General features: G+C 34.4%; 1 protein-coding gene across 1 annotated transcript in view; it reads right to left on the minus strand.

The window, feature by feature from the left end:
- The window catches only part of LOC148951625 (uncharacterized), a 129,195-nt gene that overhangs the window by 77,581 nt on the left and 25,814 nt on the right, over window positions 1-25,800 (minus strand). Inside the window, exon 4 of the mRNA XM_089090374.1 lies at window positions 21,194-21,295. Coding sequence (XP_088946500.1) covers window positions 21,194-21,295 — 102 coding nt within the window. The remainder of the gene's footprint in view (window positions 1-21,193; window positions 21,296-25,800) is intronic.

The following is a 25,800-nucleotide window of genomic DNA, read 5'->3' on the forward strand; positions in this document are numbered from 1 at the left end:
CTTGCGTGTATAGGAATTCCCATGTTATTTGCTTGAATGTATAGGAATTCCCAAGTTATTTGCTTGTGCGTATAGGACTTCCCATGGTATTTGCTTGCGTGTATAGGAATTCCCATGTTATTTGCTTGCATTTATAGGAATTCCCATGTTATTTGCTTGCGTGTATAGGAATTCCCATGTTATTTGCTTGGTTTTTCTTTACTTGGTGCTCATTAAAAACGAAATTTTTGTGTTAAATAAGTAGTTCTTGTATCTTTTAAAAGAGCTTTACGGGGTTTGAAAGACTCTGTTGCCTGATTCCGTGTGGTTTTTCTTTACTTGGTGCTCATTAAAAACGAAATTTTGTGTTAAATAAGTAGTTCTTGTATCTTTTAAAAGAGCTTTACGGGGTTTAAGAGACTCGGTTGCATTATATTTTCCATAATTTTCTTACAAGAAACTAGATTTTACGGCCAAAAACCCTTATTAGCTCAGATTTTATAGAAATAGTTTTATTTTTCGATTTGAAAGTAGACTAAAGTTTCAGATTTGAACCAGAGAATTGTATTTTCCATAATTTTCTTACATCTTTGGAAATCATTAACGATAACAAACATGTTTTCGACCAGATGGGTTTTGAAAGCACATTCAGCATGGCGTGCGCTTTTTTTTATCATGAACCCTTTAGAGACCAATTTGATCAACTTGGAGAAAGCTCAAATAGAATCGTTACTGATATTGATATTAGTGCGTAAACTACAAACTGACAAAAATATCCAGAACTTTTTTTCTTATAGCCTTGACTTTGAAGACATTTCTTCATCTTAATTGGCTTTAGAAATATCATGCAAAATAAAACTAACCAAACAGTCGTTACTTTATCGAATTTTGAGCAAACAAAAGGATTGTAACACCTGATTGGCTCGTTTGTATGCAATTTCAAGCCAGTGAAAAGAACGAAGTTTTTCAGTAAGGACACTCGATATCCTAAAAGTGTTTGATTCAAACTTTTACCTTGAGAATCGATGTTGTTAGCAGAATTTCAAAAGGATCGTTTATGAGTGCTGACGTATATGATGAAATAATTTAAGTCGTATGATATTTTTTTTTTAATACAGTAGTTTTTCAGTAAGAACATTCGATATCCTAAAAGTGTTTGATTCAAACTTTTACCTGGAGAATCGATGTTGTTAGCAGAATTTCAAAAGAATAATTTATTAAGGCTGACGTATCTTATTGAATAATTTAGGTCGTATTATAATTTTTTTTTTCTTTTAATGCAATAGTTTTTCAGTAAATTTTATTATGCGTGTTTTTTTTTCTTCTTTACTTAGTGATCATTCAAAAAACGAGGATTTCAGTTAAATAAATAATTATTGTACCTTTTAAAATAGCTTTAAGAGGTTCGAGAGACTGTTGTTTTATTATGTGCGATTTTTTCTTTAAATGTTGATCATTCAAAAAGCGAGGATTTCTGTTAAATAAATAATTCTTCTACCTTTTAAAATAGTTTTACAGGGTTTGAGAGACTCTTTTGATTTATTCAGTGTGATTTTTTCTTTACCTGGTGGTCATTCAAAAAGCGAGAATTTATGATAAATAAATAATCGTTATACTTTTTTAAAATAGCTTTACGGGGTTTGAGAGACTTTGTTATGGTATTCCGTGTGATCTTTTCTTTACTTGGAGGCCAGTCAAAAATAAAGTATTTCCATTAAATAAATAATTCCTGTACCTTTTAAAATAGCTTTAGGGGGTTTGAGAGACTCTGTTGTTTTATTCTGTGTGTTTTTTTCTTTACTAGGTGATCTTTCAAAAAGCGAGGGTTTCTGTTAAATAAATAATTCTTGTACCTTTTAAAATAGCTTTACGGGGTTTGAGAGACTGTTGTTTTATTCTGTGTGTTTTTTTCTTTACTTGTTGTTCATTCAAAAAGCGAGGATTTCTGTTAAATAAATAATTCTTGTACGTTTTAAAATAGCTTTACGGGGTTTGAGAGACTCTGTTGTCCCCAGCGATCATAAATTAAATTATAAAAAAGTTTCTTCACCTCTTGAATACACAATATCGAAATTTCATTCAACTTTCATGTAAGAAAATTATGGAAAGTACAATTCTCTACTTCAAATGTGCAACTTAAGTCCGGTTTTGGATACTCATAATGATGAGGACTGATGGCTCTAATTCAATATTTTTTTTTCGTAAAAACATACTATTTTTTTCTTTTTTAATTTCGAAATTATTCAACTATTTTTTAATTTTTTTATTTTTTATTGTACGTATCTTAAAATAACAAAATATGCTTACGGCTCTAACAATCGTACTCTATGATTTCTCAGAGACACGATGCGGCTTTCCCATTGGTACTCTTTGGCCAGTTATCGCCACTACCTAGTTTATTGCATGTATTAAATCAGTATTTTTTACGCAGTGGAACGATAAACACATAAGTCATATCTTAAAAAAAGTGAAGATGGAGCATTTTAATAGTGTGTTCACATGAGAATGTTATTGTAGCATTGAATGCCAACAAGGAGAAGTATTTAAACTATGAAACAAGTACAAGTGGTAGCAGTATTGGAAATGTATGCATGTATTGTCATGACAGTAAGGAATTAAATTTCTTTGGAATACCGAAAAGATACCGTTGTACAAATGGTGGATATGCGAGATTGAGATCTCCGGAGATGATTGCACTCAAAGCGAATGCCAACATAAAGATAATCGTTGATGATAGAGGACAACTTCTTGCTACTGTTGCAGGTAACACATTACCTACTGATACATCCAATCGTCATCTTTTAGGTATTAGCATTCAACGGAAGCTCAATAAAAGAAAGACCTACTCTTCTACTAATATCGTAAACCATATCTTGTCTACATGCCGAAACTGTTGCCTGTGTAAAAATAATGTGATAATAGACAGTGAAATTGCCAGAAAAATAAAAAGGGCATTGGCAGAAAATATCACTATGGATTATAAAGATGAATCGATGAAAAACAGAGCACCAGCAAACGTTACTGCCATTGATCAAACGGTCAATGAACCAAATAATACCAAAGATGAAAAGCATATTAAGCCTGTTGATGACACACCAGTAAAAATTGTCTATGACTCAAAATGGAATAATGATTATTCTACTGATTACAAACTAAGAGAAGACCATAGGTACAGCATCAAGAAAAAACGATGTGAACCATTTTATAGAACAGATTCAAAATGTCCAAAGTTGTTCATTGATATTAATAATTTATCATAATGTATTTTTTTATTAATATTCTACATAACATTATTTAATTAAAAATATATTATGCATTACATTGTTGTGTGTCCATTATTTTTAGAGTAAGCTAGCATATCAAACGTTTAGAATGTCTATTAAAACATCGGAGATGTAAGAAAAGGAATTTGCATGCATCTATTGTCAGACACATGGGGAACAAGTTGAACTATTTTATGGAACAGATTAAAAATTTCCATAGTTGATCATTGATATTAATAATGTATCATAATATATTTTTGTATTAATATTCTACATAGCATTATTTCATTAAAAATATATTATGCATTACATTGCTATTTGTTCATTATTTTTAGAGTTATCTAGCATATCAAACGTTTAGAATGTCTATTAAAACATCGGAGATGTAAGAAAAGGAGTTTGCCTGCATCTATTGTCAGACACATTGGATAACATTGACAAAATCTAGTTATCAGAATGAATAAATTCTTTATCAACATCCATTGTTGGATATATCACTATGTCATTATGAAAAAATTGTAAGTAAGTAAGTAAGTAACAAACTCTTTCTTGAATTCACCTCTTGGATACACAATACAGAAATTTAATTCAGGAAATTATGAAAAAAAGAGAACAAATTCTTTATTAACATTCATTATCGATTGAAGTCGTTTCCTAGACAGACAATACAGCAATTTCACTAAATCTAAGTATAAGAGTGATTAAATTCTATATCAACATCCATTTCTCGGATACATAGGAAAAAGGTTAACAAAATCTAAGTGTTAGAGTGAATAAATTTTATTTAGCAACATCTTTTGTCAGATACATCGGATAAAATTGACAGAATCTAAGTGTCAGAGTGAATAAATTTTTTTTTATCAACATCCTTTGTTGGATACATCAAATAAAATTGACCAAATCTAAATTTCAGAATGAATAAATGCTTTAACAACATCCTTTATCAGATATGTCGGATAAAATTGACAAAATCTAAGTATCAGAGTGACTAAATTCTATATCAGTATCCTTTTCTCGGATACATAGGATAAAATATCGGATAAAATGGACAAAATCTAAGTATCAGATTGATTAACTTCTATATCAACATCCTTTTCTCAGATACATGGGAATAAAATTGACAATAAAGAGTTTTTTCCTTTAACTTACAATTTTTTTTTCATATGATAAAAAAAAATTATTCACTCTGACACTTAGATATTGTCAACTTTATCTTTTGTATCCGAGAAAAGGATGTTGATATAGAATTTAATCACTCTGATACTTAGATTTTGTCAATTTTATCCGACATAGTCCCTAAATGAACCTAACGTAAATGCAGATATTTGAAAAAAAGGTGGTATTGTAAGTTGGCTGCAGGTGCCCGGATGAATGAAAAATTAGTTTTGCTGCCATCTATACCTTAATTGAAATAGATGGTAGCTATTGCTTTAGTAAAAAATAAATGAACCTAGCTTTTTGCATGTCTCTCTCACTAGACCCCTGGGGCAAATTCAAGAAAGAGTTTTTTACTTTTTACTTACAATTTTTTTTGTTCATATGATAAAAAAAAAATTATTCACTCTGACACTTAGATATTGTCAACTTTATCTTTTGTATCCGAGAAAAGGATGTTGATATAGAATTTAATCACTCCGATACTTAGATTTTGTCAACTTTATCCGACATAGTCCGACAAAGGGTGTTGATAATGCATTTATTCACTCTGGTACTTAGATTATTCATTTAAAGGATGTTGATAAAGCATTTATTCACTATGATACTTAGATTTTGTCAAGTTTATCCTATGTATCCGAGAAAGATATGTTGATACAGAATTTAATCTCTCTGATACTTAGATTTTATCAATTTTATCCGACATATCCACCAAAGGATGTTTTTAATGAATTTATTCACTCTGATGCTTAGATTTTGTCAATTTTATCCGATGTATCCGAGAAAGGGATGCTGATATAGAATTTAATCAATCTAATACTTAGATATTGTCAATTTTATTCCCATGTATCTGAGAAAAGGATGTTGATATAGAAGTTAATCAATCTGATATTTAGATTCTTTCAATTTTATCAGATATTTTATCCTATGTATCCGAGAAAAGGATGCTGATATATAATTTAGACACTCTGATACTTAGATTTTGTCAATTTTATCCGACATATCCGATAAAGGATGTTGTTAAATCATTTATTCATTCTGAAATTTAGATTTTGTCAATTTTATTTGATGTATCAAACAAAGGATGTTGATAAAAAAAAAATTATTCACTCTGACACTTAGATTCTGTCAATTTTATCCGATGTATCTGACAAAAGATGTTGCTAAATAAAATTTATTCACTCTAACACTTTGATTATGTTAACTTTTTCCTATGTATCCGAGAAATGGATGTTGATATAGAATTTAATCACTCTTATACTTAGATTTAGTGAAATTGCTGTATTGTCTGTCTAGGAAACGACTTCAATCGATAATGAATGTTAATAAAGAATTTGTTCTCTTTTTTTCATAATTTCCTGAATTAAATTTCTGTATTGTGTATCCAAGAGGTGAATTCAAGAAAGAGTTTGTTACTTACTTACTTACTTACAATTTTTTCATAATGACATAGTGATATATCCAACAATGGATGTTGATAAAGAATTTATTCATTCTGATACCTAGATTTTGTCAATGTTATCCCATGTGTCTGACAATAGATGCATGCAAATTCCGTTGAAATGCTAATATTGAGCTTCCGTTGAATGCTAATACCTAAAAGATGAAGATTGGATGTATCAGTTGGTAATGTGTTACCTGCAACAGTAGCAAGGAGTTGTCCTCTATCATCAACGATTATCTTTATGTTGGCATTCTCTTTGAGTGCAATCATCTCCGGAGATCTCAATCTCGCATATCCACCATTTGTACAACAGAATCTTTTCGGTATTCCAAAGAAATTTAATTCCTTACTGTCATGACCAGACATGCATACATTTCCAATAGTGCTACCACTTGTACTTGTTTCATAGTTTAAATACTTCTCCTTGTTGGCATTCAATGCTACAATAACATTCTCATGTGAACACACTTTATTAAAATGCTCCATCCTAACTTTTTTTAAGATAAGACTTATGTGTTTATCGTTCCACTGCGTAAAAAATACTGATTTAATACATGCAATAAACTAGGTAGTGTCGATAGCCGGCAAAGGAGTACCAATGGGAAAGCTGCATCGTGTCTCTGAGAAATCATAGAGTACGATTGTTAGAGCCTTAAGAATATTTTTTTATTTTAAGATACGTACAATAAAAAATCAAAAAATAAAAAAAATAAAGTTGAATAATTTCGAAATTTAAAAAGAAAAAAATAGTAGGTTTTTACGAAAAAAAATATTGAATTAGAGCCATCAGTCCTAATCATTATGAGTATCCAAAACCGGACTTCAGTTTCACATTTGAAGTAGAGAATTGTACTTTCCATAATTTTCTTACATGAAAGTTGAATGAAATCTCGGTATTGTGTATTAAAGAGGTGAAGAGACTTTTTTATAATTGAATTTCAGATCGCTGGGGACAACAGAGTCTCTCAAACCCCGCAAACCTATTTTAAAAGGTAAAAGAATTATTTATTTACCAGAAATCCTCGCTTTTTGAATGATCACCAAGTAAAGAAAAAATCACACAGAATAAAAAAACAGAGTCTCTCAAACCCCGTAAAGCTATTTTAAAAGGTATAAGAATTATTTATTTAACAGAAACCCTCGCTTTTTGAAAGATCACCAAGTAAATAAAAAATCACAAAGAATAAACCAACAGAGTCTCTCAAACCCCGTAAAGCTATTTTAATATGTATAAGTGTTATTTATTTAACAAAAATCCTCGCTTTTTGAATGTCCATCAAGTAAAGAAAAATTCACATTGTATAGGAAAATATAGTCTCTCAAGCCCCTTAAAGCTATTTTAAAAAGTACAAGAATTATTTATTTAACAGAAATCCTCGCTTTTTAAATGGCCACCGAGTAAAGAAAAAATCACACAGAATAAAACAACAGAGTCTCTCAAACCCTGTAAAACTATTTTAAAAGGTAGAAGAATTATTTATTTAACAGAAATCCTCGCTTTTTGAATGATCACCAAGTAAAGAAAAAATCACACAGAATAAAACAACAGAGTCTCTCGAACCTCGTAAAGCTATTTTAAAAAGGTACAAGAATTATTTATTTAACTGAAATCCTCAGTTTTTGAATGATCACTAAGTAAAGAAGAAAAAAAAACACGCAGGATAAAAGTTACTGAAAAACTATTGCATTAAAAAAAAAAAATATTATCATACGACCTAAATTATTTCATCAGATAGACTCATAAACGATCCTTTTGAAATTCTGCTAACAACATTGATTCTCAAGGTAAAAGTTTGAATCAAACACTTTTAGGATATCGAGTGTCCTTACTGAAAAACTTCGTTTTTCTCACTGGCTTGAAATTGCATACAAACGAGCCAATAGGTGTTACAATCATTTTGTTTGCTCAAAATTCGATAAAGCAACGACTGTTTGGTTAGTTTTATTTTGCATGATATTTCTAAAGCCAATTAAGATGAAAAAATGTCTTCAATGTTTACGCACTAATATCAAAATGTTTACGCACTAATATCAATATCAGTAACGATTCTATTTGAGCTTTCTCCAAGTTGATCAAATTGGTCTCTAAAGGGTTCATGATAAAAAAATAGCGCACGCCATGCTGAATGTGCTTTCAAAAACCTATCTGGTCGAAAACATGTTTGTTATCGTTAATGATTTCCAAAGATGTAAGAAAATTGTGGAAAATACAATTCTCTGGTTCAAATCTGAAACTTTAGTCTATTTTCAGATCGAAAAATAAAACCATTTCTATAAAATATGAGCTAATAAGGGTTTTTGGTCGTAAACTCTAGTTTCTTGTAAGAAAATTATGGAAAATACAATGCAACCGAGTCTCTTAAACCCCGTAAAGCTCTTTTAAAAGATACAAGAACTACTTATTTAACACAAAAATTTCGTTTTTAATGTACACCAAGTAAAGAAAATACATACGGAATCAGGCAACAGAGTCTCTCAAACCCCGTAAAGGTCTTTTAAAAGAAATAAGAACTACTAATTTAACACAAAAATTTCATTTTTAACGGGCACCAAGTAAAGAAAAACCAAGCAAATAACATGGGAATTCCTATACACGCAAGCAAATAACATAGGAATTCCTATACATGCAAGCAAATAACATGGGAATTCCTATACATGCAAGAACATAACAAGGGAATTAATCGACATGCAATCAAATACCATCGTAATTCTTATACAAGCAAGCAAATAGCATGGGAATTCCTATACGCGCAAGCAAATAACGTGGGAATTCCTATACATGCAAGCAAATAACATGGGAATTCCTATACACGCAAGCAAATGACGTGGGAATTCCTATACATGGAAGCAAATAACATGGGAATTCCTATACACGCAAGCAAATAACATGGGAATTCCTATACAAGCAAGCAAATAACAAGGGAATTCCTATACACGCAAGCAAATAACACGGGTATTCCTATACACGCAAGCAAATAACATGGGAATTCCTAGACACGCAAGCAAATAACATGGGAATTCCTAATTACAATAATAATATTCACTGATGCATTTTGTTCTCATCAATATATTTCGATAGGACATCTAATGCTGACCGAAGTTTATTTATATGGAGAATATTCACTTTTCCAGCGAAACATAGTTGCTCCTCCTGCTTAAACTTGCTTAATGATATCATGTATCTGGCATACATTGTGTCCCATTCAAGACAGAGTGTACATCAAGCGGTTATTTTCACAGCTACATTGGGTACTCGTATATCGTTGCTGCTGCTGCTGTCGGTTCCATCATTAATCTCCAATAATGTAAATGCACCACTCATTTTTTTTCTCCACTAATTTCCTCTCAAATAAACTATTCTCTCTCTGAATTCAATTCTATTACTAATATGAACGACAATGAAAATTACTCCTTGTGTCTAAATCAAACTATTACTCAAGTAGTTAGTCTGACCACCAGCTCTCATTCTATTTGTCCTCCAAAAAATGGTTGTTGCCTCAAAAAACCAGTTTGCTAGGGCATGTATCGTTCATTGTAATAGGTGACTGACCCGTGGTAAGGGATATTACGCACTCACTACCAGGATCAGCACCTCTCTTACTACTAAAGAGGGGGGAAACATCCCCTACAAGTGAAAGAATTTTAATGAAAATCACACCGTCAGATTCACCGTATCAGAAAACCATATTACATAGGTTTCAAGCTGATATCTGCAAAAATCTGCAACTTTGTATTTTTTGCCAGAAGAAAAATATACGAATATAGAAGTTCGTTACGTAAGTTAATTTGTAAATTACGTCAGAACCAAATTTAGAGACAACCATTTAGCAAAAGAAAAGTAAAATTTTTATGCAAATTTTGTTTACTTATTCAATGACGGTGAGCCAAAATAAAAGCTGCATTAACTAAAAAACGATCAGAAATTAAATAAAAAAAAACAAGTTTTTTAAAGTGAAAGTAAGGAGCGACTTAAAACTTAAAACGAACAGAAATTATTCCGTATATGAAAGGGGCTGTCCCCTCCTCAACGCCTCGCTCTTTACTACTACTACTACTACTACTAACAACTCACCGCAGCACCAAGCCGCCTGAGTATAACACAGCTACGCACGCTCCTCCTCCATCCCGCTCTATTCAAATCCTTACTTTTTAGACCCGCCCCCGATGTTCCCATTTCCTTTAATTTTTTTTTATGATGTCCTCCCACCCCAGACGGGGACGACCTGCTTTTCATTAAGCCCTAGATGGTTGGCCGAAAAGAACAATCTTCGGCAATCTGTCATCCTTCATCCGCACAACGTGCCCTAGCCGCCTCAACCTTTCTTTCATTATAGACATGGAAAGCGGCATTGAACCACTTTTTCTGTATAGCCTATTGTTTGACATGCAGTCAGTTAGCTGGGTCCCAAGAACAATCTTTAAGAGCCTTTTCTGGCAAGTTCTTCGAGAAGCTTAATCTAGTTTGCTGAGTGCCCATGCTTCAGAGCCATATTTGACAACTGTCATCACTGTAGCTTCTAATAATCTAAACTTGGTTTGCAGACTTATCTTCGTATTCTTTCAAACTTTTTTTAACTGTGGAAAAACACCCTGAGCCTTGGCTATTCTATTTTTAACATCTTCGCTGCTCCCGCCTTCTTTACTAATAATACTATCAAGGTAAATGAAGCTACCCCCATGATCAATCTTTTCATTACCTAACGTCACCTTTTCTTCTTCATTTGTTCCTATCCTTAGTGACTTAGTCTTCTTAAAATTAATTTTCCAAACTATTCTAGCACCCTGAACTCGAAAAACGTCTAAAACTTCATTCATTTTGCTCACACTTTCATCTAGGATGGTTAAATTATCAGCATAGTCAAAGTCCAGGAACTTTTTCTTCTCCGTTTGATTTCGCTGTGTTCCATTGCCTTTCCTGTGCTTCTTAAAACAAAGTCCATCAAAATAATCCATATAAAGCGGGATAAAACACAACCCTGCTTAACTCCTGATTTAATACAAAACCAGCTGCTAACCTCATTTCCTACCTTAACCGCAGCAGTGTTATTCTCGTACATAGAACTAATCACTTTAATGTATTTGTCTGGTATACCATACAAGAATAAAACCTTTATTAAAGCTCCTCTATCAACATCGAACGCTTGCTCATAATCTATAAAACTGAGGACCAAAGGTGTTTGAAAACTCAGGCACTTCTCAATTGTTAGGCTAAGAGTTAAAATTTTGTCGACACATCCTCTAACTTTTCTAAAACTGCACTGTTCTTCTCTTAAAACTTTATCTACAGCATCTCTCAGTCTAAAAAGTATCATATTACTAAGTAATTTATTATCTACAGTGACCAGATTATTCCCTCGATAATTACCACACACTTTTATCACCTTTCTTATAAAGTGGCTTAATTAAGGTTTTCCAAAAATCGTTAGGTACTTCCCCTCTTTCAAAAATCATATTCATAATCGTCAGTAACTTATTTCTAACCTCAAATCCACCATATTTAAAAAAGTCATTTACCACACTATCATCATCTGGATACTGATTATTTTTTAATCCTTTTAGTACTGTCGCTAAGTCTTCCCCATGACACAAATCTTCCGTCACATCCAAAGGATCATAAACTTTTTCACTTTCCTCTCTATTTTTTCCTGCAGCTCTATCTTGGTTAAGCAAATTCTCAAAATGTTCGGCCCATCTCGCTATAGCTTTTTCCTTGTCGCTAATTGCCACCCCATTCCTATCTTTAACTGGGACAAGTCCGGATTGACTAATACTCCTCAATTTGTTAACGTGCCAGTACAATATTTTTATGCCGTACTATACTACTAGTACAATACTATTATGCCGTCTAGCTGCATCTTCCAGATCCTCGGCAATTTTATCCATGGCCTCCACTTCACACCTCCTTAGTTCATATTTCAATGCTTTTTCCACTTTCTTTACATTTCTTTTGTTTTCATACGATCTATCACTCAGATAATTCTTGTACAAGTCCTTTCTCCTTTCTATTAAACATAAAGCTTTTTCACTAATATTCTTAGCTGCAGTTCTAGCTTTCTTCCCTAAGACACCTTCAGCAACTTCACAAATTATTTTTCTAAAATTATTCCAACCATCTTCCACATTATCAAATTTTAAACTCTCAAATTTAGTATTCCACTGTTCCTGGAAAGTTTCTCTCAAATTTTTATCCTGGAGTCTAATAACATCATAACTTGGATATCTTAAAATTTCCGTTCTCCGGCAATTCGATCTTCTTTGAGCAAAAACTGGTGTTTTGGCACAAACTGGCAAAAAACGCAACTCCACTGTGGCACAATCTCTTTTGCTACTAAAAAGGGCACTAAATATAGCAATTTCCTTTCTAGTAAGCCCTCTCCCAGTATTCTACAACCACTGGTTTGATTTGATCTCCAAAGTGAAAAAAAAAACAGAGGAGTCATAAGTGCTTCCATGCAAAATAGTAATTCGCCTTGTTGTTCAAGGTCGTGGATTTTAATTCTATTTTACGGGATTTTCGACCATGGTCACTCTAATCGTACACTTTTCATTTCAATTCGATGCCATTTCTGAGGGATTTCAGACTCTTTTCCTAAATTCTGATTTATTTTCTAAAAAGGCTTTTACTAGTAAGATTAAGCGAAATAAATGTTATCATCCTTGAATCAGTTCAGAATGATTTTGAACTGATTTTGAAATGTTTCTTACGAGACAGTTTATTTTTTCAAAACGCCTTTTTAAACTTTCAGTTACTATGGGCCGCAGTTCGCTTTTTACAAAGTTGGAGTTACCCCTGCACAAACAATAGACCATTTGTTCCGTAAAACTAACGCCTATAGACGACTTTTTTCAAACCTGTTCTTGCACCCTGAACTCTCAAAATCTTCAAAAAATTCATTCATTTTGAAAACGTTTTCATGCAGGAAGTTCAAAACACAAGCAAAATCTAAGTCTAGGAAAGTTTTACTTTCCCATTTAATTCCATGCTCTCTCATAGCCTTTGCTGCGCTCCTTAGGACAAAGTCCATCAAAATAATCATAGGTAACTGCCTAAGTAAAGAACGATGTTGGCACAATGTATTGTTGTTTTGTTTTTTTCTAGACCACGGCACTTCGTATCAAAGGAGTTGTCGTAGAAACTTCGAAAAGGGCTCATTCAATTAGAAAATGGAATGGCTTGTACCCTTTTCAATAGTCGAAAGTTATTGGAAGACAACTTACACCCCTTTCACGCCCACCATTTCCCCAAACACATCCAATCAAAATTTTGAGATAGCCATTTTTTTCAGCGTAGTTTATTTCTAGATAGAAATTATATTTTTGAGGACACTCCCCCACAGCCTTCAGGTGAAGGGTTGTAAGTTATGTCCTGGGGGCATTTAAGGTTTTTATAGAAGAGGTTGTCGTAAGGCGGGCTCATTCGATTAGAAATTGAAATGGCTAATGCCCTTTTCAATAGTCGAAAGTGATTGGAAGGCAACTAACCCCTTCCATGCCCACCATTTCCCCAAATACATCCAATCAAAATTTTAAGATAGCCATTTTGTTCAACGTAGTTGATTTCTACATAGAAATGTTTTTGAGGAGGACACACCCCACAGCCCTCAGGGCAATGTCTGTAAGTTATGCCCTGGGGGCACATAAGGTTTTTTATAGACAGCGTTGTCGTAGAAACTTCAAAAAGGGTTCATTCGATTGGTAATTAAAATGGCTAGTGCCCTTTTTAATAGTCGAAAGTGATTGGAAGGAACTAACACCTCTTCCACGCCCACCATTTCCCCAAACACATCCAATCAAAATTTTGAGATAGCCATTTTGTTCAACGCAGATGAAACTTCTGGGCAAGACATACCCCCCACAGTCTTCAGGGCAAAGGTTATAAGTTATGCCATGGGGGCATATAAGGTTTTTATTGAAAGCTTTGTCATATAAACTTGAAAAAGGGCTAATTCAATTGAAAATTCAAAGGGCTAGTGCCCTTTTTAATAGTCAAAAGTGATTGGAGGGCAACTAGCCCCCCCCCCCCTTACGCCCACCTTTTTCCCAAACACATCAAGATTTTTAGATACCCACTTTGTTCACCGTAGTTGAAAGTTTTGGAAATTAGGTCTTTAAGGACGACACCTCCCCCCCAAACACAACCCTCAGAGAAAGGGTTGTAAGTTATGCCCTGGGGGCAAATAAGGTTTTTACAGAAAGTTTTACCAGTATCGTAGAAACTTCAAAAAGGACTCATTCGATTGGAAGTTGAAAGGGCTAGTGCCCTTTTTAATAGTCGAGTGATTGGAGGGCAACTAACCTCCCTCTATCGCTCACCATTTTCCCAAAGACATCCAATCAAAATTTTGATATAGCCATTTCGTTCAACGTAGTTGAAAGTCCTGGAAATCATGTCTTTGAGGATGACATACCCCCGAAACACCTCAGGGCAAGGGTTGTAAGTTATGCCCTAGGGCCATATAAATTTCTATAGATTTTGTTGTCATAGAAACTCCAAAAAGGGCTCACTCAATCGGAAATTGAGAGGGCTAGTGCCCTTTTTATAAGTCAAAAGTGATGGGAGGGAAACTAACCCCCTCTCACACCCACCATTTCCCCAAACACCTCCAATCAAAATTTTGAGATACCCATTTTTTTCAATGTAGTTGACAGTTCTGGAAATTATTTCTTTGAGGTTGAAAACCCCCAACAGTCCTCAGGGCAAGGGTTGTAAGTTATGCCCTGGGGGCTTATAAGGTTTTTATAGAAAGGGTTGCCGTAGAAACTTCAAAAAGGAATCATTCGATTGGAAATTGAAAGGGCTAGTGCCTTTGTAATAGTAGAAAGTGATTGGAGGGCAACTAACCCCCCTCTTACGCCCACCTTTTCCGCAAACACGTTCAATCAAAATTTTTAGATATCCATTTTTTCAACATAGTTGAAAGTTCTGAAAATTAGGTCTTTGAGGATGACAACCCCCCACAGACCTCAGGGTATGGGTTGTAAATTATGCCCTGGGGGCATATAAGGTTTTTTATAGGAAGCGTTGTTGAAGAAACTTCAAAAAGGGCTTATTCGATTGGAAATTGAAAGGGCTGGTGCCCTTTATAACAGTCAAAAGTGATTGAAGGGCAACTAGCCCCCTCTCACGCCCACCATTTCCCCAAATACATCCAATCAAAATTTTGAGATAGCAATTTTTTTCAACGTAGTTTAAAGTTCTGGAAATTAGGTCTTTGAAGATTACAACCCCCCCCCCCCCACAGCCCCCCAAGGCAAAGGTTCTAAGCTATGCACTGGGGGGCATATGAGGTTTTTATAGAAAGTGTTGTCGTAGAAACTTCAAAAAGGGCTCATTCAATTGTGAATTGAGAGGGCTAGTGGCCTTGTTAATAGTCAAAAGCGATCGGAGGGCGAATGCCCCCCCCCCCACGCAAATCATTTCCCCAAACACTTCCAATCAACATTTTGATATAGCCATTTTGTTGAACATAGTTGAAGGTCCTGGAAATTATGTCTTTGAGTATGACACACACACACCCCCCCCCCCGCGCAGCCTTCAGGGCTAAGGTTGTAATTTATGCCCCGGGAGCATATAAGGTTTTTGTGGAAAGCGTTGTCGTAAAAACTTCAAAAAACCCTTTTTAATAGTCGAAAGCAATCGGAGGGAAAATCACCCCCACCGATGCCCATCATTTCCCCAAACATTTCCGATCAACATTTTGATACGGTCATTTCGTTCAACGTAGTTGAAAGGTCTAGAAATTATGTCTTTACGGATGATACCCTTCCCCCCATAGCCCTCAGGACAAGGGTCGTAAGTTATGCCCTTGGGCTATATAAGGTTTTTATAGAAAGTTTTGTCGTAGAAGCTTCAAAATGGGCTCATTCAATTGGAAATTGAGAGGACTAGTGCCCTTCTTATTAGTCGAAAGTGATCAGAGGGCAAATGCCCCCCAAGCCTATCATTTCCCCAAACACTTCCAATCAAAATTTGGGATAGCCATTTTGTTCAACATATTTGAAAGGTCTGGAAAGTATGTCTTTGAGTATAATAAATTCCCCCCCCCCAACCTCAGGGCAAGGGTTGTAAGTTATGCCCTGGGGGCATATAAGGTTTTTATAGAAAGCATAGTCATATAAACTTCGGAAGTGGCTCATATAATTTCTACTTTACTGAAAACATTCTATTAAATGTTTTCATTTTTATAACTTTGAGAAATCAAAAATTAATTTCGATTTAAGGAATTAATATCAGCATATGTATATTACACTGACAATTTACGTTTTTTTCAGTAAATTCATTTGAATTTTTTTTAATGAATTACAAACTATATTCTGGCTTTTAGCATAGGGGTGTAGAGCCCTGCTCGTATTATTTTCTGTTTGTTTTGAGTTTGACCCTCTTATTCATTTTAATTTCTGTTTGTTTTGGGTGTAGTTTGTTTATTGACACCAATTACTGGTAGTTGAATACTTGGTAGATTATTTGATTCTATTTTTGTTCATATTTGATTTAATGGAGTTTTTTACTTTTTTAAAAAGCTTATTTTGTGCAAAAAGTTTTTTTTAATTAATCAATATAAAGGGAGATAGGACGCAACGCTACTCAACTCCTGATACAATACGAAACCAGCTACAAATCCCATTACCTACCTTGCCCGCAGCAATGTTATTTTCATACATAGCCCTAATCGCTTTAATGTATTAATTAAAAAAAAAACTTTCCGAAAAAGAAGTTTTTCAAAGAAAAGTAAAGGCCATTTTAAACTTAAGATCAGCATATACAAATACCTGTTAAACTTCAATCTCAAAACGACCAGAAATTACTATTAAAGAATAAATGAAACCGAAAACAAACAGAAATTAAATTGACAGTCATAGCAAAAAAAACATACAAGTAATAATATAAATAAATAAATAAATGTTTATTTTTACAGATATTTATCTGTAACCTTTTATACCCAGCGTATCCTCGTCAGGGCATTCGTTACTGCTCTTCCGCAAGAGGATTTAAAAAGGTCTTTTTTTTATTACAATACCTCGAGAATGAAAGGGCTGATTTATTCACATTTGCTTTAAATAACCAATTTTAAGCTTCATTGCTTTGTAAAGGAGGCGGTAAATAGAATACTTGCAATACCCATAGGGCCAAATCAGCTGTATCCTCAACTGCTTTCCGTAAAGCACTTTTCATTGTTTGAAGCTTTCGTTTATGTTGCTTTTTACTTTCATTGGATTAAAACTTATTTTTATTTTATATTTTCACAACTCAAACCTACTTTGCTGTTAGGACGAAAATTTCACAACATCCTCAGAGCGCTTTTTCATTTATATTTATTTTTTTTTACTTTAGGAAACTTAAAAGAAACACAGAAAACGTTTTTCAGCTGAGAGTTTTGTTTTCCCTCCATGCAAACTGCTCAGAAATTTCATCGGTTCAGACAAAGCCCTACAGATTATGCAGACAGGATGAAATCATCTATAGTGACTAAAAAGACGTGATGACTGATGACACTTGTTTTTTTCAAACATAATTTGTAGAATGCATTCTTAAACTAATCCACATCTACCGACTGGCTAAACGATCTGCCTATGTCTTATTCGTTTACAAGACATTCAGAAGCATCGGAGTTTTTTCCGAAACAATTTATATTCCTTTTTCTTACTCGAAGAAACAGTAAGAAGATCGATCAATTTGCATTAAAAATGTTTTTGCCATTTATATAGCACCATTGCCATTTGCCATAGCGCCTCACGTCGTGCAGGGAAAACTTTTTTGTAAGCACAATTATTTGTTAACAACAGACAAGAAACCAAAGATAGTTTGGTAAATATCTAGATTAATGGAGTATTCAGATAGCTAAGAAAAAAACTTAACTCTGGAATTAGAATTTTATCCCGAATCAAGGTATGACATTCATTTTCGTCGCAAATTCAATTTTAAGCCCTTTATCTTTACGGACCCTCAAATATGATACTTTTTTCTCTTATTTTACGGCTTTTGTGACTGTGTTAGCGTCAACCTTGTTAAAACCGGTATACCCGTAAATTGAATTAACGGTGACAATATCAAGAATCAATAAATGCATGGGAAATGCATAGAATGGACTATATATTTGGATAAGGTTAGAAAGGATAGATTTGGTTAAGTTAAGCTAAAATTGAATATGGGACGGAAATGAATGTCATAAAAGGATTCAGGATGAAATTTTTATTCTAAGGTTAAGTTTGTTTCTTAGCTCTCTGAATACTCCGTTGATCTAGACATTTATCGATAGTTTTTAAAATTTTCTTAGTCTCCCTTGTCAGTGTTGCCATGCATTGTCATTTATCGCCTTTCGAAGCATCCAACTCAAAACAGAAAAATTCAAAATTTGTCAAACCTAAACTATTGTCTTGACTGATATATAGAAATACTGATTTTTAGCCACTGTTCTATTTACTGGGTGTTCAAATTTTTTTCGTACTGAACATAAAATGAATATTAATTTTGTTTACACCCAATACCACCCTGCTTCACAGATGCGTACACAAAGCGAGGAACTTTAGGGTCATGTCCCCAAATTTCAAGTTTCCATAACCTTTACTATAGTTTTTATATTTTCCAAATCATTCAAGTATTTTTAAGTTCTAGTTTAGCCCCCCCCCCCTGAAACAAATTCCTGTAAGCGTGCCTGCGGTTCAGCATCAAAGCTGTGCTTCCACTTGCACAATCCGTTGCATTTCAACATTCCTTGCCAAAAATCTGATGAATGGAAAACGGCTAAGATTCCTTTAAAACAGCACAATAACTTAGAAAACAAAATTAAATAATCTTGATAAGAGTTTATTTGATAGAGCGCACTACAACATATAAGTGGGACTCCATTGTTGCTAGGGCAAAAGTTTCGCAATAATTTTTCGCAATCTCAACATATTTACGAAACATTCCACAAAGGATATAACAATAAAGCCCCATGGAAATTTCGAAGCAACGCCATACAAGCTTCATAAATACACATACTCAACGCTTGGCTGAGTGTGGGAGGGGGTTTGAGGCTTTAGGCTAGAAAACATTATTTTTAATCTTATTCGTTTTAACCCTAAACTCGTTGAGCAGAAAAATAGTAACAACTTATCGAGAGGTGTATAAAAAACACACAATATAGACTCGACCCTTCTCTATTTCATCTTTTCTTATCCTTTAGATTTTACATATTGCAAATATCACACAATACAAATATCAATAGCAAATTTTTGTAAACCTAGGATAGTAAATTTATGCTCTCAAGGAACACAGAGAAGTTGCTTGAATCAGACGACTTTTTTCTTTTTTAGGTGTGGGGAATACCCCTTTTAGATTTCAAATATCCTGAAATGGGTGCCAAAAAGAGTAAAACTCCAAAAGCTGGACATAGTTAACCTTTTATTCCTGCAAATCAAGAAATTGATTTGCATATCAAGTATAAAAACAGTCAATCGACATGTCAAAATAACAATTAAGAAAAATTCCTAGCTACTTTCAGTTAACTTTATTTCCTAAGCCATCACTTCCCAGAATATTTATCAAGAACAATCCTTTCCATCTTCTACATTTTCAAAGTATAAACCACCCAATTTCATATCCAAATGTACTTGGAGCCTTCTTTTCTAAAAACCCTATATATCTATATGAAGACCCTCCCCCAGAAAGCATGGAAAAAGTGAAAAATTTAAATGAGAAATATCCCCATTTAAATCTTGGTAAAACCAAAGCTGCATGCCCCCCTCCTCCCTGTGGAAAATTTCTGGGTGGCACTCATGATCCTCCCTTACGTCTCTTTTGTTCCGATAAGCATATGAATATAATCTTTCATGTTTCAGAGAAAAAAAAACTTCTGTAATACGAGGAGACCTACTCACCCCACTGCAACCATATTACAGGCTTAGTGCAAAAATATCCCCATGAATGAAGAAAAGGGAGGATCCCCCTAACTCTTCTCTTAATATCCTCCTTTATACATCTAAAGGCTCGCGGAGAATTGAAAAATTTGGTCTTAAAAAAGAAACTTTTTGAAGCTTCAGGCGCACTCTTCCCCCCCCCCTAGACAAAGATCCGCCAGCCCTCCTTCCTAATAGCTGATAACCGATTATTTTATCTATCCTCAAATGAAAGAATATGGTTAAAGGAAGCTATAAAACAGAAGTCTATAATAACCGTTCATATTATAATGACTAAGCTTAACAATGCGCCACCGCTCATTCAGCATCGCTACTGCTCAATCAGAATATGGCAAGCTTACCATTTAATTTTTCGATAATTTTAAATCAACAGGCTATCTCAAAATTTTCTTTCAATAGTTTTTCTCCCTCTTTGGGGCAAGGTTGTTGGTTTGTGCTACAAAATGGAAGAAAACACCACTTAACGGGGGCATTTTTTTATTACTTAAAAAGGGCATTAGAACTTTTAATTTACGCCGAATGAGCCCTCTTCCGATGTTCTAGGACCATTAGTTCGATACAATCACCCTTGAAAAAACAAAAACAAACAAATAAACGCCTAACCGTGGTCATTCGTCTTGCATAAATAAAAATTGTTGACGTTTCTGTAGATAGGAACTTGAATCCTCTGCAATAGTTCTCTGATACGCTAAATTTGAGAGTGTAATTTTCACAAAGACCACTCATGATTTTGAAGGCATTTTGTCCCTTTTTTGAAAATGGGGCAAATTTATCAGGCTATACTTTCGGTAGGTAGCTTTAAACTTAATGAATTACACAGATTTAGAACCACCATTACAAATCGGTTTTTATGCATATTTCTTTACACAAACTGTTTGAACATCTACCTCAAGTCTACCAACAATCAACGTCACCAGCTGGGGCGTATCCAGGATTTGTGTTTGTGGGGGTTTAACAAAAAACTTAAAAGACATATCAAAGATGTGTTTATATGCATTTTTTTTTTTTTCCCCGAGTCGGACAAAAATGTCGGGGGCGGTCAAACCCTGAACATCCCCCTCCCTCCCTGAGTAGGGCCTTAGTCACCACTAATGGGTAAGCAGTTACCCTTCCTATATTTCAAATGTAAAATTAACTCTAGAAACTAGGCTACTAGAGAAACCTAACTTTTGCAGTACAAAATGAAAGCGTCTGAATGAGCTATATTCAGACGATTTGTCTGAACATCTACGAATCAATTGATCAAGGACATCCCTTGATCACCTCTTGACACCCCTTGATCAATCAATGATACAGACTCCTAGGAAATATACCTGGAGTATTCTAATGTCAATGTCCTAGGATATGCGACCAATCTATTCCTAACAAAAGATCAAGCTCCATCCTCCAGGGTAAAAGTTGAGGACTAAAGCCCCTAAATCACCTCGGCAGAAAGTAACAACAATAAACATACCTTATAAAAGGGTTTCCGTGAATTAGTCGACTGCTTGGGTATAATTCCAATACAGTAAATACCGCTATAGACGTATCGAAACGTAGTCCAAATCATTGGTACCTATAATCAAATGTAAATTTATATATATTCGGAACTGCATCCAGGATTAGTTTTTTTTTTCTCGGGGAAGGGGGTCCAGGAATTTTAAGACTTCTTTTCAAAATGTAACAAATGTTTGCCAAAATAGTCCCTAATTACTGTTGAACTTGACCTTTTAACGAAAACGCTATACACAAATTTTATCAAAAGGATACAGAGAGGTAACTCGTTAATGTCTCCCCAAACAATAAAGAAAATGGAAAAAAAATACATATCAATAGCTTTCACGGAGCACAGAGCAAAAAAAAAAAAAAAAATTACTATATTACTACTAAATGCTAGTGATGTCAGCTTTTTAGCCGTGAAAAAGTCATATTCGTAGTACTGAGCCAACAGTAACAGTAGTAGCAAGAGCCAACAGTTTGAAAAAGATTTATATCCAATTTGTGATTTCAGCGATAGCTACTCCTTGGCAAAATGCACGTGTGGTAAGGCCAGGGTCTTTTCACAAATTGAGTTTAAGCTGTTATTTGACAAAATGTTAAAATAATTATTTTAAATCTAGTTGCTCTCTCGAAAAGCTCAATAAGCTTATTCAACAAGGAAACATGAAAAAAAAAAGGAAAAAAGCAGATTGAATCCGCTTCCACAGTACTTTCTAATAATATACAATTTCCAAGAATAGGGATATATTAGACAAAAATACCCTAAGAAAAAAAAAGGGGATCCTCAACACCAAAATACTGATTATGATATAAAATCAGTTAAGAAGCTTTGACTTTTTTTTTCTGAAAATACTAAAAGAATTAATAGATCGTTAATCAATGCAGCAAAGTTCCAAACTGAAAGCGAGGATACAATCGGGCTAAAATTCAATTGGAGGGTTGAAGTTGAAGATTTTTTTATATTTCGCTCCTTTCTGAAATTGATTTGTTTGGAAGGGGCTGGGTTGCCACCACATCCAAATAAAAATCACCAGTTTTTCACCAAGATAATCATCAGATTTTCACCAAAAAATCACCAGAAATCACCAGTATTTCACAAAAATCACCAAAAAAATCACCAGAAATCGGTGGGCAATAATGATATGCTTTACACCAAAAAGACCCGTTGGGCATCCTGAGTTAAGACATTATGTTTTCAAAGGCTGTCAACTGCTCAAGAAGGAAGAGAATTTAAACCTAAAACCGGAATTCCAGGCAAAGACTGAAATTGTTACCTAAAATCCTGTTACTGGACATGGAGAGCCTTTTTATTTTTTGTAACAACTATTATACTTTTCTATCTCTTTACTTTGCAAAATCTTTTCTTTTTCTTTTTTCTAAGTTTCCGTTGAAAAGAATAACGCCAATAATCCTCTTTTGTCCTCAAATCGAGTTTCATTTGCTTATGACTGTTTTTAATCATCCCCCTGCCATAGTTGGTATCCTTAGGGGTAAACTTTAGCTCTGAAAAAGACGACTCAAATGGTGTCAATTTCTTATATATTCATTTTACTTCTGGAAAATTGTCGTGGGTCAAGTCTAAACTGAAATACCAGAAAAGCGGTGATAAACCTTATTTCCCTGGTTCCTTAGATGAGAGCCCCTTGAGACTGAACCCCCTGGTTTCTTGAGAGTGTTAAGTCCCTTGAAAAAGACCTAGCCTAGGCTGCTGAATCTCTGTTTATGTGGGACTATGCTTTCTTTATTTGAGATTTTTTTTTTCGTTTTTGAGCCTCAATCTGTTTTTATCACACATGGGACACACATCAATGTATTTATAAATTAAAATTTGTAACTATGGGGAAGCCGATTGCCAAGCTAAAAGGATACACAGAAGCTCAAATTAATGTAACTATTTTGAAATAACGAATAAAAACGACATAAAAAATGAAAGTCACTGATTATTCCACCTCAGTAAGACAGCGAAATCAATCATGCATGGAATGTCAACCAATTTTGTAAAAAATCGCCAAACCACCAGAAAAATCACCAGGAGGATGAAAAATCACCAGAAAAATCACCAGGAGGATGAAAAATCACCAGATCTGGTGATAAATCACCAGCGGTGGCAACCCTGGGAAAGGGTCGTAAGAACAAATTTAAAGGAAATTGAAAGGTTAGTATGGAGGAGGAGCGTGCGCAGCTGCGTTGGCCTCTGGCGCCTTGGTGTTCAGTGAGGTGTTAGTAGTTAGTAGTAGACGAATTGCAACATCAAGCTGTTAGGATAGATGAACTGGCCAATACATATATGGACTTCAGATGACCACTTCAAATGGACTTCAAGTGGTCAGAAGACATATGATTTCTTATGCGTCGCAGATGAAAGCAAACCATAAAAAAAAACTTGCTAATCCATAAATGGACTTAAAATGAACACCTCAAATACACGAAGACATCTAAAGATTCCTTAGACGTTGTCAATAAAAGCCTAACACGAAAAAAAGGTGAACTGACTAATACATAAATTGACTTCAAACGACCACTTCATACGGATAAAAAGACATCAAACAATTTCTTAGAAGCTGCCGATGAAAGCAAAAGTAAGGTATTCATCTAATAAGAGATCCCGAAAGCAAATAGATCTAAAATGTAGTATACAAAATTTCGTATTTTTTCTGTTAATCTTAGCAATCTTTGCGTGAAATTTAAAATCAGCAGAAGGACAAGAAAAATACAAAATATGAGTAAAGACGTAAACAGCAAGATGACTGTTGTGAAACAAAACCTTTATTCCTTTCAACTATAGATCCTATGCTAAAATGAATCTTAGAAAGAGATTCGTTCCTAAACCAGGTTGAGGCATATGCCGCAACCATGGTGAAGAAGGGAAGGGGATGTCACCGCCCACCACCCGTGTCATAAGGCGGTGGGACTGGATTAGGCAGAGGCCCCGGACAGATACTGCTACAGACAGGCCTCCAGACCTTCAAATGCAAAGAAAAGAATATAAAAGTACCTAGGAGACTGGAAAAGAAATCTGGTTGTTTGAAATTGGTAAGTAAAACAAAATCCTACTTGCCTTAAAGATTACAAAATCGTGAATTGGATTTCAGTGGAAAGATCTCTATGTACAGTTACGATGGTTTTGGTAGTTACGGACGCCAAATTGCAAAAAAAAGAAACATGGGCGAAAAATCAACCAAAAAGCTAAAAATACACGGTACCGAACAGCTTAAGACTGTGTAACGTCCTTTGAAGATGTGACTGTCTTTGACATTCAAAATATAGTCAACGTTTGAGTTCTTACATATGAAAGCACTGTCAATCTAAGAAATTAGTTTTAGTTATTTATTTTCATTCAACGTGGCAACACTGGCGGAAAAGAAGAGCTTAGAAAATCACAGTTAAATTTTAACAGTCAACAGAAACGGGAAGGCAACCAGCCCCCACCGCCCCCCCCCCCCCCAGTGCGATCAAAACTTTGAGATAGCCATTTTATTCGAAATGGCCCAAAGGTCAAATAACTACACCCTCCCTCCCCCATGTACTAATATAGATGAATAAACAAATCTTAAAAATTGCAAAACCAAATTGAATATTCAGATCAAACTTATAACAAACAAAAATTACTATAAACATGGGTTTGGCTGCTACCCCTTTGCTCCCTTTTCCGAAGCTTTAAACTGTACTGAAAACGAAATATACGTATTTAAAAAAAATCTTTTATATTTACAACCTTGAAAAATAAAAATTTCAACGAAATAAAATCTTGAATTACTGAGTTTACAGGAATTAATAACATGACATCTTAAATATTCATTTTATGTTTATTAGTTCTTTCCAGTCATCTTGATTATTATAGTGATTTTCTATTTGTTTGTCGTCATTAGACACCCCCTGAAGGTTGAAACCTTTGTTCATGGCTGGGTTGAGTTTGCAAATGTACGAGTATGGGTGTTTCCATTAGATTTAGAGGAACCAAGCTATCAAAGAGACTAGCAAACAGACCGTGGTCTTTAACCTCAAGTAAAAAAAAAAACTTCTTGCTACATTTCTTGCCACTATATAGTTTGATAGGTTTAAATCGTTTTTCTAAAAGGACTAGCACAGAGAGGCGTTCAACGGTTTAATTAAGATACTGCCTCTCAAAAATTCGATTTTACAACTCCTTCATAAAGTGCCATATGGCCCTTTATGGTGCCATTTCTAGAATGGACGCGTTCTCGATCGCAAAGAATCAACTGGTATCATAGTCGACAGGGGTGTCAAGTATGGGGGGACCCCATCCCCAAATGTTTTCAGCTTTCCAAATAAAAACTTTAGTTGGCAATAAATTTGCTGGCTCAGTTTTTTTTTTTTTTTATCAGGGCAAATGGCCTGATGGAAATACGTACACGAGGTAAAATTAATGAAAGAAGATCAGTCTCAGTAAAAAAAATTAAAAAACTGAACTAATTAAAAAATTAAAAAAATTAAAAACTGAACTAATTCCAACAGTAGTGTCACTAGAAGTGATCACCCTGTAAAAAAACACATTTTGGCTAGTGACACCTCTTGTCTACCCCTCTCCCTCCAAAAACATTTTAGAATATAATTAGAATA

This window comes from Artemia sp. Qi Xiang Cuo, chromosome 6, assembly GCF_049724085.1.
Source record: "Artemia sp. Qi Xiang Cuo chromosome 6, ASM4972408v1, whole genome shotgun sequence".
NCBI classification, from domain to species: Eukaryota; Metazoa; Arthropoda; class Branchiopoda; order Anostraca; family Artemiidae; genus Artemia; species Artemia sp. Qi Xiang Cuo.